Raw genomic sequence first — 14,311 nt, 5'->3', positions numbered from 1 at the left:
TTCAATATACTCGGAGACTATACATACTATTATAGACCCGGCACGACGAACTGCGTCTCACGCAACAACCTAGCCGCCATTTTTCCTCCTTTCGACAAACCGATGTTTTAACATAATTTGTCAAATTCATTTACATCGGTCAAATGACTTGCATAAATTTACAATAAAAAGAATACAAATTTCAAGAGAATACCATAATCTTTGTCGATCTTTAAATATTAATAAACGCGCAAAGAAAAACAAACGATCATAAAAAAAAAAAGAAAAAAGAAAAGAAAAAAAAATAGAAGTAATGGTAGATCGGCGGTAAAATCTCCCTTTCGGCTTCGGGCATCGAAGGCGGTTAGTGCGCGTGTGCGAACCGCGCCGAGGGGTGGTTGGTCGATGGTCCGATGTGCGAACTCGAAAATTGCGAATTCGGGTGAAATTTTTCATGTTTTTTGCTCGGTCTTGGGCTGTACGTGAACGGTGATTCATTATTTATTTTATCTTTAAAAGGAAAACGTGCGGCTCGCGAGCTGCCACCGCGAAGCGAACGGGTGGCCGAGTCTTTCGTAGGGGCGCACAAAAACGACACGCGGTTGTCGAAAAATGGCGAAAACCTTTCGCGCGGTGACAGTATTGACTTTGTCAAACAATGGACAGTCAATACCAAAGTATAATAAACCGGTCATGCTCAACGTTAATTATGACCCGCAAGGCCTCAGCGTCGAACTCGTCTTAGGTATTTATCGCTTTTGAAAATAACGCCAAAACGTTCGATCGACGATCTCAACGCTGACGCGTTTATTCGCGGCGACATAACCACACTCGCTCGACCGGAATACATTATTCCCTTATTCTTCTTCCCGTTTGTATTGATATTTTCATACTTTTATTTCTCTTGTTCGTCCTCATTAGAAAACGTTTCTGAACTATCGATTCTTTCTCTTCTTGAAATTTACTTTTTGTATTATGTTTTGACACGCTTTTTTTCTTTCCAAATATGCAGTCTTTCTTTTTTTCCTCTTTTCTTTTTTCTTTTTTTTTCTTTTTTTCTTTTTTTTTTTTTTTTTTTTTTCTTTTTTTTTTTCTTTAACTAAAAACGCTAATTTTCAACTTAATATACATCAAGGATATATATTTATTCATAAAAATTCATTGTACATCTTTTGATTTATTCTTTGATTTCTTAATACCATTTTTTATGTTTTAATATGTTACAGGTGATTCCACTGCAAGAGAAAAGGTTTCATTATTGGAATTTCCTGTAACTCATACTACTGAATGCTCTAGAGTTTCATCGCGAAGTTATGTTTTTACATTGGATTCAGATAGCTTATTAATAACATTTGCTAATGAAACAGGTGAATAGATACAAAAATACTGTTCTGTTGTTATTAGTTTTTTTCCTGGTATTACATTAATATATATGTTAACAGTACACTTTCGTAGTTAACAAATACTAATGCAAAATATAATTTTTTAATTATATAGACTTTCGAAACTTTCATTCACAAATATTAAAACTGAAAAATGGAAAGGGTATATCAGCATTTAATGAAAGAACAGAGGAGTCATCGGCCATGCAATATTTTCAATTTTATGGTTATTTATCACAGCAACAAAATATGATGCAGGATTATATCAGAACGAGCACTTATCAACGTGCAATTCTTGGCAATTTATCAGACTTTAAAGATAAAGTTGTGTTAGATGTAGGAGCTGGTTCTGGCATTTTATCATTTTTTGCAATTCAGGCTGGTGCAAAAAAAGTATACGCTGTAGAAGCAAGTAACATGGCAAATCATGCAGAATTACTAGTAGCTGCTAATAATTTATCAGATAAGATTATAGTCATAGCTGGAAAAATTGAAGAAATAGATCTACCAGAACATGTTGATTGCATAGTCAGTGAACCTATGGGTTACATGTTATATAATGAAAGAATGCTTGAAACTTATCTTCATGCTAAAAAATGGCTAGTACCAGGTGATCACAGTTACATTATTTAGTCTTATTATATATATCCATTTATAATTTTAATTCATATGAGACATGCCACATCTTATTTATAGGTGGAAGAATGTTTCCTTCTAGAGGAGACTTGCATATCGCGCCATTTTCTGATGAGAATCTTTATATGGAACAATTTAATAAAGCCAATTTTTGGTACCAAACATGTTTCCATGGTGTAGATCTTTCTGCAATGCGAAATAATGCCATTAAAGAATATTTCCGCCAACCTATTGTTGATACCTTTGATATAAGAATTTGTATGGCTAAATCTGTCAGGCATATCGTAGATTTCCAGACAGCTGATGAGACTGATTTACATAAAATAGGTATGATTATACAATGTTTGTTTTATATATTGTTACGTCTTTTTTTTTTTTTTTTTTTTTTCCCCTCGAGAAAAATGGATTTATAAGATGTAATGTATCAAACTGATTTGTGGTAAATTATGAATCTTTCAGATATAGATGTTGACTTTCACATATTAGAAAGTGGTACATGCCATGGTCTTGCATTCTGGTTTGACGTGGCATTTATTGGTTCTACTCAACAAGTTTGGTTAAGTACTGCTCCTACAGAGCCTCTTACACATTGGTATCAAGTGCGTTGTCTTCTTGAAAATCCATTGTTTTGTAAAAGTGGACAATTACTTTCTGGAAAAGTAATTCTTATTGCCAATAAAAGGTAATTTCGAATAAATGTTATACGTATCATTTAATAATGTACTTGTTCTCTCAGTAATTTGATTAAAAATTGATTGCAATAATGATATACTTGATTGCAGGCAATCTTATGATGTTACAATAGAACTGAAACTTGAAGGGACAAATATGGAAAGCAGTAGTAATACTTTAGACTTGAAGAACCCTTACTTTAGGTATACAGGAGCAGCAGCACAACCACCACCTGGCTTAAATAATACTTCACCTAGTGAATCTTATTGGACAACTCTGGATGCGCAAGGTGCTCGACAGGCTGTGAATATGGTTAATGGCATGTCGGTCAATGGTCTTGGTGAGGTCTCAATGGATACAAGTGCAGCAGTTAATCCCAGTAATTTACTTGCAATTGGTAAGATCTAATTTCGATCGAAAATCAATATTTACAACCTATAGCGATATAAGACATTCTTCTGTATTCTACTAATAATATTTCATAGATATTGATCTAATAAAGTTTTAGATTGATTCGAGATATGTGTAAGTAAAAAATGGGTTACTTAGTTAAAAAGCAAATATGATATTTAATAATAAATATTTTGTATAATTAATAATAATAATAATAATAATAATAATAATAATAATAATAATAATAATAAAATCTAAACTTGTGCTTAGGTGGCCAACCTAATATTCATCCTGGTTCGATATCAAGTACCGGACGTGGTCGAGTAGGAGGTACGGCTACTAGTACGCAGGCAGCACAATTGATAGGTGGTGGAATCACGCCTAATATGTTTACATCTCCAGCTACTGTGAGTGTAACATATTACTGATTGTTTTCTCCAGCGAGCTATTTTCTCTATGATGCTTTTACTATTATATAATAATACATTTTTTGAAACAGAAACACTCAAATATAATGCAAAACATTCAATTGAAACAAGTAAATGGCTCGCTAGGTACTTTATCCTAATTTATAAAAAGATACTAAAGCGTGTACCTGCCTGCGTGTCTTTCGCGCTACAGCTTGGTGTTACTTTCCAGCAATCGCTGGTCCTTGGAAATACGTCGCATTATCCGGTAAATCCAAGTTTAATGATTGGTGATTACGTGACACCTGGAAACGGCATATCACCTCAGACTTACCGGCAATGATCTATGGCAAAATCATTTTGCACCGAGTATTCTCGCAAAGTAAAACAGTTACAGAATGATCCTCGCCATAGCAATTCTAGCAACACTGGTGACAAGGGCAACAATAAGCAAAGTCGTAAGTTGGTGTTTAGTTCGCCAGCCAGCAAGCTTCGACTCGCGTCTGCCGTTCGAATTTTACATGCAGTTGATTTAACCAGTCTTGAACCACATTTTGATCATAGCGGTAACAATGTCGCTTATTTGAGTAAGCCTACAGTTGATTCTGTATTTGGATTTGGTTGGGGTTCTGGAAGAAATAATTCTCAATGGGAGGCACGTTGGAGGAGATTGCGAGCCATCCCCTCGTAGCTGTCAATATTTTGTACTGTCATCTTTTATTTCATCGCCCCTTGAAGATCGGATCTTCCAGATTGAAGTGTGCACGCTTGCCAAATATATCCAGGAAGATATAATATTTTTTAACGACAATACAGTTTACCGTATGCAGCGTTCTACGCCTTACTATTTTACCAAGTCCTAATATGGTCTATACATCAGTAATTTGTAAGGAATGTAGATCGATCATAAATCGTGTTGTGATTTCTTGTCTTTTCCTTTAAAAGACTTTAAAATTTTTAGTACCAGCAAGATATCGGAGATTGTACATCGATTAGTTGTTGGCATAACTGGTTTTCAAACGACTTTTACACAACTCGTAGAATAGAAAACAACATTTTTAACGTTTTGCAAAGTGCAAAGAGCAATAATCTGATAAGCATACAATATTAAGCACTCTGTGGCAGAATTTATTATATAATTATTTTAAATATTTAAATATATATATATATATATATATATATATATATATATATATATATATATATATACACATATTTCGTTCCTCATATTCTTATAATACTGTTTATATTTTAAACTGTAAACAAATTTTACAATTTTTTTTTATTTGCATTTTGTAGAGTAAACTTTGCATGAATAGGTGCATAATTTATAAACTTATCTTTAAATTTGGTTATATCCAACTTACATTGTATGTTACCATTCTTCTTAAATATTTATAGAATACAGTCTGATAAAACTTTCTAAAACTTAATTTTGCATAAAACATTTTTTAAGACTATTACTAGTACATGTACATATATATGTATGTGTACGTATTTTATAATAATATAATGTACATTATAGTTTATTGTATCAGTATTTAGGGTGCTTAAATTCATGTTAACACGAGGAACTGATTTACAGTAATGTATCCAAAACCTAAGCATGATAAAAATGTAGTAGGTTCTTTTTTTATCTATAGCGTGTTCTTCCATAATAATAAAAAAGAAAAAAAGGAAAAAATATATATATAATTTATAATTGCATCAAATATCGAATACTCATATTACTTTGTATCTGGCATTCCACAAGTGCTTCTAATATTGTATGATTTGTTGTACATAACATAAAAGCCTGCTTCTCTTCCATTCTTTTTTCTAAGAAAATGATTATACTAAAAGCAATATTTGAAAGATATGGATAACCAAAAGAAAATTATAAAACTTTTTGTTGCTTTTCTGAGTATTGCTTTCAACGTCATCATTGTATATTTGTGTGAGTGCGCATAGTTTTTCTTTTTATATAATTGCAATACAATGACTGAAAGTTAATGTGACATCTCAGGAAGCGATGCAAGTAGTAGATATTTTCATTCTATTTTTTTTGTCTTTTTTTTTTTCTTTTTTTTTCAATTTGTTTCATAATTACATGCAATTTATACATTCATTTAAAAAGTCTAGCGCAAGTATGGTGATGCTCATTATTAATATTATCCATTGTTTTATAACATCTATAAATCATTGGTTAATAGAAATAAAGATAGTATTTATCATCGTTCATAGTATTAACAATTGCATCAAGCTATTGTTTCTATAAAATATTATAATTTAAATTACAAAAAACAAAATATTCCTTTTTTTTGTTTTGTTTTTTGTTTTTATATGTTTACATTGGTTTTATATATATTTATATATATATATAAAAGAAACTAGCTTGAGTGTATTTGGCATACTTTGAGGAGATGGATACTATTTGTCTCATAAATATCATCTGGTAGGTACATAAATACACGAAGGGAAAAGGTTAGAATTGTGTTCAAAATAATAATTATTTAGTATTTTATGGTATAGATAACTTATATAAATTCATTCTAATTACTAATGTAATTAATTACATCTCTACTTCCTCTGTGATGGTTGATATGAATACGATCTTTAGTAAATCTTAGTACAAAATAGTACAAAAAGATGATATAAATTTTCTTTTTATGTCCTTTCTTCCTTTGGCAGCTACAACAAATAACTTCAATTTGTTATGCTGTAAAAACTTATCACTTTTCCATTTTTATAAATTACACTAATGTGCTTCCAAAATATTATAATGATATTCGGTCGAACGCTAATCTAACTTTTACTTTCGTGTGAGAATATGATTTATCATGTTGCATGTCCGATATGCTCGAGAAAAGAATATCGTTAAAAATTAGAATTTATTTTGGTAGTACTGCGTTTATTTCTTTTTTCTTTATTAAAAATAGTATTATATGATTAAATGTGGCTCTTTGAAAGTGTATTGATTACTTAGATATTGATTCATTTCAAGATATTTGATTAATAGCGTGATTTGATAAACGAATTTCAATTGTAATAATAATTTCATTATCATTAATGTGTCATCCTCATTGACTTTTATCATCAACATTATCATTGTATTTTTCAACGTAAGAAGAGCCCACTCGAAAGCGTGCGTGTGTTAGAAGCATACGCGACACATGTGCACCATCCAATACGATTACAATTAGTATGCACGCGCCATTTGTATGTATAGCCTTCGTGCGTGTGTGACGAATACGCGTAGTATTTTTTGCATCCATTACATTAATGAGGTTTATTTATACGGCGCATTATATCACGAGCAATTTTGAATTGCACCGACTGAACATCAATTTTGTTATTTACCTATATAAACATCCGTCGTGCTCGATTATTAATTGTAAATACTCTGACAGCTTTTTGGCTTTAATTTGTTTCCTATATTTTTGGTAGCAAACACATTATAGTGTTCTAATTCTTTGTAATTAATCTACCCTGATAAGTCTGTTAGAAAAATTTTATAAATGTCTACACAGACTACAAAGGATTTTTTCTTTTTTTTTTTTTTTTGCATTTTCTTCGTAAATGAATTTTAATGGGAGATCATTTAATCTCCGAGACACGTTGTATATAAATGTGTCGAAATTGCATCTTCGGCTCAGCAAAACGGAATAACTATTCCGTTAACTTTAAGGACGGTGCAATTCTAGACAAATCGTGTCGATTAATCGCTGTTTGCATAATAATACTGGTTCCATGAATTACCTTTTATAATAGGATTTTTTTACTTTTGCTTTCATCGATCTCCCTCCACCATGTTTGTATTCCGCGAGTGTTCTTTTTTATACTGTCCGAAACGACAAGAATGTACACGGAACTCTATTACGTTCCATGACTTCGTTTTACCGCAAGTTAAGAATTATATAAAATTATTGATGACAGGCGATTTAGTAATAATGATATTTATATCTGTCGAATTAATAAATTAAGTTGAAATTTTACCTAGCCGGCTCGTTATTTAATCTCGTTCGAGCAATTTTTTTTTTGTTTTTTGTTTTTTTTTGTTTTTTAAATAAGCCGGTTGTGGAATTGATCTGTGTGAGAATGATACGCCGTTTCACACTACGACTGAAATTCAACGGCGATGTAGTAAATAATGAATAATTATACAACAGTGTACGCCCGAATATGAATCAAACGAGATATTGTATTTGTCAATAAGAGACAAAATTATATGGTGCGCGGTACATACGATTTTTACTATTTCACCTTTTCTTTATTCTTAGGTATTTCGAGAATTCTTCTTCGATCGAACAATACCAAGGTAAAATAGATTTCATTAATCTAATCTTTATTTGATTTCACATAATGTGTAACACACTTTATACAATCAATGAAATAAATATTCTCTATCTCTTTGATCTCTTATAAATTAGGGCCAGCCTAACATAATAAATTTTAATGATCAACTATGGTATATTTATAACTATCTAACGATTAATGGCATCTATTATTTTCAATTGCATGCTAATACATATGTGATTAATAACAGTACCTTCAATTACGCCGTAATTAAACATAAGGCGTGTGTAAGAGTACATGTTTTCAAGTGTCAGTAAGCATTAGGAAAGAGATTAAATAAAATTTAAGCCCAAACACGTAATGTCGAATCCCAACTTCCAGTTGAAACGGCAGTACCATCCGGTGAAACTCTCAAACAAGACACACGATTTTCGTGTCCATATAAAAGTGCTACTCTTTGGCACTTTAGAGTATCCCATATGTTTACTGTATAATCATTATAACCAGCAAACAATAAACGTCCACTTACACTGAGGTCGATTGTATTCGCTCCGAATATGATACTCTCTTTTGCATAAATAGCTACTTCTTTATCAGCACGTAAATCAAAGAGTCGGCATGTAGCATCATCGGAACCTGTTGCTACTGCATCGCCGCTTGGATGAAATCTTACCTATAAAAAAATAAAACAATTCGATTAATCGTAATATATTTATCTATCAATTGGAATATTATTATGAGTTAATTAAATTTATACCGAAGTTATATTCATACCGAATTAACATCGGACTGATGTCCTTCGAAGCTTTGAACACATTGTCCGCTACGCATATCCCAAATTAAAACCATTTTGTCACAACTACCAGATACGAATGTATTGCCAGTTTCGCTCGGTGCTAAATCAATTGACATAACGTCGCTAGAATGTCCGTGAAAACTTTGAAGTAATTGACCACTTTCAACATCCCATAAAGCGCATGTACTATCACCGCTTCCCGTTAAAATTTGTTGATCGCTATTGGGAAATGCACAACATGACATATACGATGTGTGAGTCCCAACGGTTTTTTTACGAGTTGTAACATCGTCTTCTAAACTCAATGGATAAACTGTTACTTTGTTATCTAATCCCCTGTAAAAATCAATTGAAATAATTTACATTTTCTCTATCTCTCTCTTTCTCTCTCTAAAAGGTTAATTTAAATTATATAGACGTATTATATTTGTAGACGTACCCACATGCTACTAAAGCACCACTAGGAGCATAAGCACATGCCATTACCCATATTGTAGGCATTGTAACTGCATGCTCCTTATTTGTTGTGAAAGCATCCCATATTATCATTTTGCCATCCTAAAAGATGATTTATAGATATATGGAAAATGTAAAAATGTGCAAAATAAAAATTAAAATATGTACCTGAGAAGAAGAGACAATGTGACGCTTATCAGGAGACCAATCAGAACAAAGAACTTTTGCCTGATGGCCTTTCAAAACACGTCGAGGTTTTACATTTATGCAGTTTATTCCTTCCAATCGATCAGCTACACTAGCAACTAAAAGATATAATATTTAAATTTATACATGATGTTAATTCTTATAATATATAGAAATAAGAAAATATAACATAGTATATTGTTCTTTAATATGGTTTTTTAAATCATAATCATTCTCTCAACATACCTCATTTTTATATAATATAATTTTATAGAATGTAGAAATAAACATGAAAATAATTTATCTTTAATTATATATTTTAGATAGTTACGAGTAACATCATTTAGCTTTTGTCGTTCATCCTCTAAACGTATTTTTAAACTCTCTGCCTCTTTAACCAGCTTATTAATGTGTTCCGGTTCATTAACAGAGTCCATATTTAGGAGATTCTTGAAGATTAGTTTAGAATAATCACAGATCAATCCATATGGGCTTATTTCTTCACTTACTTGTCTTATATCAGCAACTATTAGCATTCCATCTATAACAACCTTTTTCATTTTTTTTTCTTCATTAAATTTTTGTATTCATATATTAGTTACAATTTGTGAGATATATTATTATTTGTTATGAAAATAAAAAATTGACAAGTTTCTTACATAAATTATTAACTACAAGGTTTTTATATTTCTATATATATATATATATATATATATATATATATATATATATGATATAGCTTTTTCCGAAATATCATTTAATCTTTAATAATTGTTACGTTTTTTTATAAATTTTGATAAGATTAAAAAGCGGTCATCAATGATAATCAATACTAGTTCACAATAACAAATCTTGACGCCGGTGTAATAACGCTTTCATAACTAGTCAAACTTTATCTAAACACGTTGACTTTTAATGACAAAAATACATTTACACTTTCTATCCAAAAGAATTTATTAATTTTTCTAATATATGACATATTCATTATTATTAATACTTTTTTTCACGAAACCAATAAAGTTACTACAACATTGTTCAAGATCATCTTAAAACTTCCAGTTCATTTAGCCAATCGCCATTTTAGATTTGAAGGGCGAGTTATTTTACAATTTGTGCAATATTGTTCGGTCACAAAGTTACTATTATATATTCGTTTTACATATCATTAATAAAAATTAATTTTAGATTAATAAAAAATTTTAAGAATGTATACATATATATATATGTATGTACATATATGATATAGGATATAATTACTATATCAAAGAAATTAAAGAAATGACAATCAAGTACGATTATTATTAAAAAAACAAATATGCATAGTCTATACATACATATTGTAGATTGTGGACAGTATCATTTAATAAGTTTAATTTAAAATTGTATAACTCTCTATAAGAAATATGGATCTTGCGTAGATATTTATTAACCGACAGTTTCTGTGTAATCTCTATATTATTTGAATTTAGCGCGTTTTGATTATACAACTGGAACGGATATTACTGTTAACCTCCAAGCCAGACCAATTTATAGATTATTTATATTTTTGGCCTATAAATAAGAAAAAAATATTTATTTAAAAAATTGTAATTACTAAGTAAAACAACGATATTAAACTTTAAAAGTTATTTTATAATTCGTTGTTCATTGAAAATTAAAAAATTTTCTGGATTCGAGGTTACAGCGCAGGTCGATGAATGTAGATTTCCTGTGCTCGAACGATAGAGTGGGGTTAGACAGGACGTACTTTTGCTCGTCGCCGTCTTTATCATTCTTCCTCATTGAATTCGTGGTCCGGTTGACGGGCTTTCAACGTATCAAGATGGCTCTTCTATCTCTACGTCTGGCCTCCTCTTTGGCGAGGCAATTGCCAAATGCTACGATTCAGGTAATTTCTTAAAAAAAGCAAGAATCACTTGTGTCAAATTATTTCAAAGCCGCGGGAGAAATTCTCGATAGCGCCGACATTTTATATTTGTTCATTACACGTTTCCACAATTTTAGGATACTTAATAATGTCTTTTACAGAATATTATATTCTATAAAAAAGGTATTCTTCATGTAAAAGCATTAAAAAATAACAGTATTTTTATAAACATCGTTTGTAGGGTATTATGTATTATGTAAAGAGAGGAGGACTGTTAAGTTATGTAATAAACATTTAGGGAGTAGATATATGAAGACTTATGAACAGATAGAGATATATGAATACTTCAAGTATATTTCTATTTCTTTTTTTAGGTCAATTGGCCTGCTGTCACAGTTACATCTCGTAAATACCATGTATCCTGTAGTCGTCGTTCTGCAGAAATCTCTTCCATTCTGGAAGAACGTATCCTTGGCTCTGCTCCAAAGGTATGTCTATCTTATAGTTGACTAATTATTCATTCTTTTAATTATACGATAATATTTATGAGAATTTGTTATGAAATTCTTATTTATATCTAATATTTATATTTAATTATTAGATTCTAATAATAATAAAATTTTAGGCTAATCTTGAAGAAACAGGCAAGGTACTTAGCATTGGTGATGGTATCGCTCGTGTTTATGGTTTAAAGAATATTCAGGCAGATGAGATGGTGGAATTCAGTTCAGGTCTAAAGGGTATGGCTTTGAATTTGGAACCTGATAATGTTGGTGTTGTCGTCTTTGGTAATGATAGGCATATCAAGGAAGGAGATGTTGTAAAACGTACTGGAGCTATTGTGGATGTTCCTGTTGGGGAAGAATTATTAGGACGTGTTGTTGATGCTTTGGGTAATCCCATTGATGGTAAAGGACCATTAAACAGCAAACTGAGATTCCGCATTGGTACCAAAGCCCCAGGTATCATTCCTAGGTAATATATTTAAATTAACAATTATATATAAGTCCAATGACTATATGTTTATGACATGTATATATTTTTATAGAGTATCCGTAAGGGAACCTATGCAAACTGGAATCAAGGCTGTAGATTCTTTGGTACCTATCGGTAGAGGACAGCGTGAATTGATTATTGGTGACAGACAAACTGGAAAAACTGCCCTTGCCATTGATACTATTATCAATCAAAAACGTTTCAATGATGGTGGTGAAGAAAAAAAGAAATTATATTGCATCTATGTTGCTATTGGTCAAAAGAGATCTACTGTTGCTCAAATTGTCAAACGATTGACTGACAGTGGAGCTATTAATTATACTATTATCGTTTCCGCCACCGCATCTGATGCTGCTCCCTTACAGTATTTGGCACCGTATTCCGGTTGTGCCATGGGAGAATTCTTTAGGTAAGATAAAGTTAATAAGCCGTAATATGTCTATTATAATTTCATGATTAAATAATATCTTAATCTTTCTTTTTACAGAGATAATGGAAAACACGCTTTAATTATTTATGACGATTTATCGAAACAGGCCGTTGCCTACCGACAAATGTCTTTGCTACTAAGGAGACCACCAGGTCGCGAAGCTTACCCTGGTGATGTATTTTACCTTCATTCGCGTCTTTTAGAGCGAGCTGCCAAAATGAATGAAAGTTTAGGTGGTGGTTCTTTAACTGCATTACCTGTCATTGAAACTCAAGCTGGTGATGTATCTGCCTATATTCCAACCAATGTCATTTCTATTACTGATGGTCAAATCTTTTTGGAAACTGAATTGTTCTACAAAGGTATCCGACCAGCTATTAATGTTGGTCTGTCTGTATCCCGGGTCGGATCTGCTGCTCAAACCAAGGCCATGAAGCAGGTGCTGTATAATATTTTAAATAGAGCAAAATGATTAATAATTATACCGTTATAACATTAAATACTCATTGTTGTTATAGGTTGCCGGTTCTATGAAATTAGAATTGGCTCAATACCGTGAAGTAGCTGCTTTTGCACAGTTCGGATCTGATTTGGATGCTGCAACTCAACAATTGTTGAATCGTGGCGTGAGATTGACTGAGCTTCTAAAGCAAGGACAATATGGTAAAACTATATCATAAGATATACGATTTTTTTTTTTTTATCAAGTTTTGTCATTTGTAATAATATTATTTTTATAATATATTTTAGTGCCTATGGCAATTGAAGAACAGGTTGCAGTTATCTACTGTGGTGTCCGCGGTTACCTTGACAAAATGGAACCATCGAAAATTACTGCCTTCGAAAAAGAATTCCTTGCTCATATTAGGTAAATAATGTTTTTTAAAATATTCTAATAATCAATTTCTGTCAAGTACAATTATATAGATTCAATAATTTGATTTAATCTTGTTTTATACAATAGGTCTACACAACAAGATCTCCTAGGTACTATTGCAAAGGAAAACACCATCAGTGAAGCATCTGACGCTAAGTTAAAGAAGGTTGTCACTGACTTCCTTGCATCATTCTCATCGTAAATGATTGTTAAACATATTTAAGTATCAGTATAGACAATTAAATGAACATTCTTTACTAAGCAAGTTCAGTGCACAGGTGAAATACATTGATATAAAAAGTGTCACCAATGTATATCGTCTGCTTATGATAAATGTTATTAACAATTCCAAGTCCATACAATAAATGCGATAGTCATAATAGACGATAGGAAAATATAATTTCAGTATAAATTAACTTACTATTTCTGTTATGATTTAAATATACTTCTCTTGAGAAATATTTACGAAATTACACGAGAAGTTTTATAATGGTATAAATAATAAAATCCAAAATTTTTTTCAAATTATTAATTTCCTTGTATATCCTTTTCCGACCTTGACGACTTTCATTTTTATGGAGAAATTTTCCAATCCTTTTTAATATTCGTATTGATGTTTTTGATAGTAGTTAAGTAATTAAAAAAAGAGGTACTTATTACTTTCAAAATATGACACAAGATGGCGCATTATTTGACATAAATTTCTAATTTGTGATTTTGAAATTGTTTGGCAAGTATTATATGTTGTTTCTGCTAAATTTGGAAAGAAGACAGTAACATTTAATATTTGAATAGATGAATTGGCATCATTATCTTAACTTAAAAATCAGTTTTAAACAACCAATCAGTAACTAGTTACAAGATTTTATCATATTTCATAAAAGTAATTATAATTTTTATTATGGATATTATAATTAATAAAAGAAAAATAATTATTGTTACAATTATCCTGAATATCT

The 14,311-nt window shown here is 31.1% G+C and overlaps 3 protein-coding genes across 11 annotated transcripts; 2 read left to right on the top strand and 1 right to left on the bottom strand.

Annotated features, from left to right (window-relative positions):
* The first annotated feature begins 44 nt into the window (after positions 1-44).
* Art4 (arginine methyltransferase 4) lies at positions 45-10,878 on the top strand. 4 transcript variants are annotated; one of them, XR_014983784.1, is made up of 9 exons: positions 45-724; positions 1,206-1,346; positions 1,477-1,971; positions 2,058-2,324; positions 2,457-2,679; positions 2,780-3,066; positions 3,333-3,469; positions 3,684-3,927; positions 10,860-10,878. XR_014983784.1 is itself a non-coding variant. In XM_035879501.2 (8 exons), exons 1-8 carry the CDS (start codon positions 592-594, stop codon positions 3,810-3,812), a joined length of 1,812 nt encoding a protein of 603 aa, XP_035735394.1. In that variant the 5' UTR covers positions 45-591; the 3' UTR covers positions 3,813-4,590. The 4 variants fall into 4 exon arrangements, 3 of the variants coding, with proteins under 3 accessions (XP_035735394.1, XP_035735397.1, XP_035735395.1); XM_035879501.2 differs by lacking the exon at positions 10,860-10,878 and having other exon boundaries at positions 3,684-4,590; XM_035879504.2 differs by lacking the exon at positions 10,860-10,878 and having other exon boundaries at positions 3,562-3,689.
* On the bottom strand, positions 4,749-10,267 carry Gbeta5 (guanine nucleotide-binding protein subunit beta-5). 6 transcript variants are annotated; one of them, XM_085664890.1, is made up of 7 exons: positions 9,961-10,267; positions 9,692-9,723; positions 9,514-9,631; positions 9,165-9,301; positions 8,980-9,098; positions 8,519-8,876; positions 4,749-8,417 (listed from the first exon to the last, which is right to left on the bottom strand). In XM_085664890.1, the coding sequence occupies exons 2-7, from the start codon at positions 9,716-9,718 to the stop codon at positions 8,088-8,090; spliced, it is 1,089 nt and encodes a 362-aa protein (XP_085521016.1). In that variant the 5' UTR covers positions 9,719-9,723; positions 9,961-10,267; the 3' UTR covers positions 4,749-8,087. The 6 variants fall into 6 exon arrangements, with proteins under 6 accessions (XP_085521016.1, XP_035735406.1, XP_085520857.1 ...); XM_035879513.2 differs by having other exon boundaries at positions 9,514-9,723; XM_085664731.1 differs by having other exon boundaries at positions 9,514-9,723; positions 10,016-10,267.
* A 14-nt stretch (positions 10,879-10,892) lies between the features above and the next one.
* On the top strand, positions 10,893-13,845 carry blw (ATP synthase subunit alpha blw, mitochondrial). Its single transcript, XM_035879500.2, has 8 exons — positions 10,893-11,070; positions 11,424-11,537; positions 11,675-12,024; positions 12,098-12,454; positions 12,533-12,914; positions 12,994-13,138; positions 13,226-13,343; positions 13,440-13,845. The coding sequence occupies exons 1-8, from the start codon at positions 11,005-11,007 to the stop codon at positions 13,552-13,554; spliced, it is 1,647 nt and encodes a 548-aa protein (XP_035735393.1). The 5' UTR covers positions 10,893-11,004; the 3' UTR covers positions 13,555-13,845.
* Positions 13,846-14,311: the final 466 nt, after the last annotated feature.

The sequence above is a fragment of the Vespa mandarinia genome, chromosome 1, assembly GCF_050613455.1.
Source record: "Vespa mandarinia isolate Hongniang chromosome 1, ASM5061345v1, whole genome shotgun sequence".
Classification (NCBI taxonomy): domain Eukaryota; kingdom Metazoa; phylum Arthropoda; class Insecta; order Hymenoptera; family Vespidae; genus Vespa; species Vespa mandarinia.
Note: the sequence above shows the minus strand (reverse complement) of the source record. Positions and strands in the feature narration are given on the sequence as shown.

Bases quoted from the DNA above. Each gene is read 5' to 3' on its own strand.
- Art4 (XM_035879501.2), top strand. From the start codon at position 592: ATGGCGAAAACCTTTCGCGCGGTGACAGTATTGACTTTGTCAAACAAT. The intron at 1,347-1,476 runs GTGAATAGATAC...TTAATTATATAG, and splicing joins AACATTTGCTAATGAAACAG to ACTTTCGAAACTTTCATTCA. The intron at 3,470-3,683 runs GTGAGTGTAACA...TTCGCGCTACAG, and splicing joins TGTTTACATCTCCAGCTACT to CTTGGTGTTACTTTCCAGCA.
- Gbeta5 (XM_035879513.2), bottom strand. From the start codon at position 9,718: ATGCTAATAGTTGCTGATATAAGACAAGTAAGTGAAGAAATAAGCCCA. The intron at 9,302-9,513 runs GTAACTATCTAA...TATATCTTTTAG, and splicing joins AAAGCTAAATGATGTTACTC to TTGCTAGTGTAGCTGATCGA. The intron at 8,877-8,979 runs GTACGTCTACAA...TGATTTTTACAG, and splicing joins GGTGCTTTAGTAGCATGTGG to GGGATTAGATAACAAAGTAA.
- blw (XM_035879500.2), top strand. From the start codon at position 11,005: ATGGCTCTTCTATCTCTACGTCTGGCCTCCTCTTTGGCGAGGCAATTG. The intron at 11,071-11,423 runs GTAATTTCTTAA...TTCTTTTTTTAG, and splicing joins TGCCAAATGCTACGATTCAG to GTCAATTGGCCTGCTGTCAC. The intron at 13,344-13,439 runs GTAAATAATGTT...TTTATACAATAG, and splicing joins GAATTCCTTGCTCATATTAG to GTCTACACAACAAGATCTCC.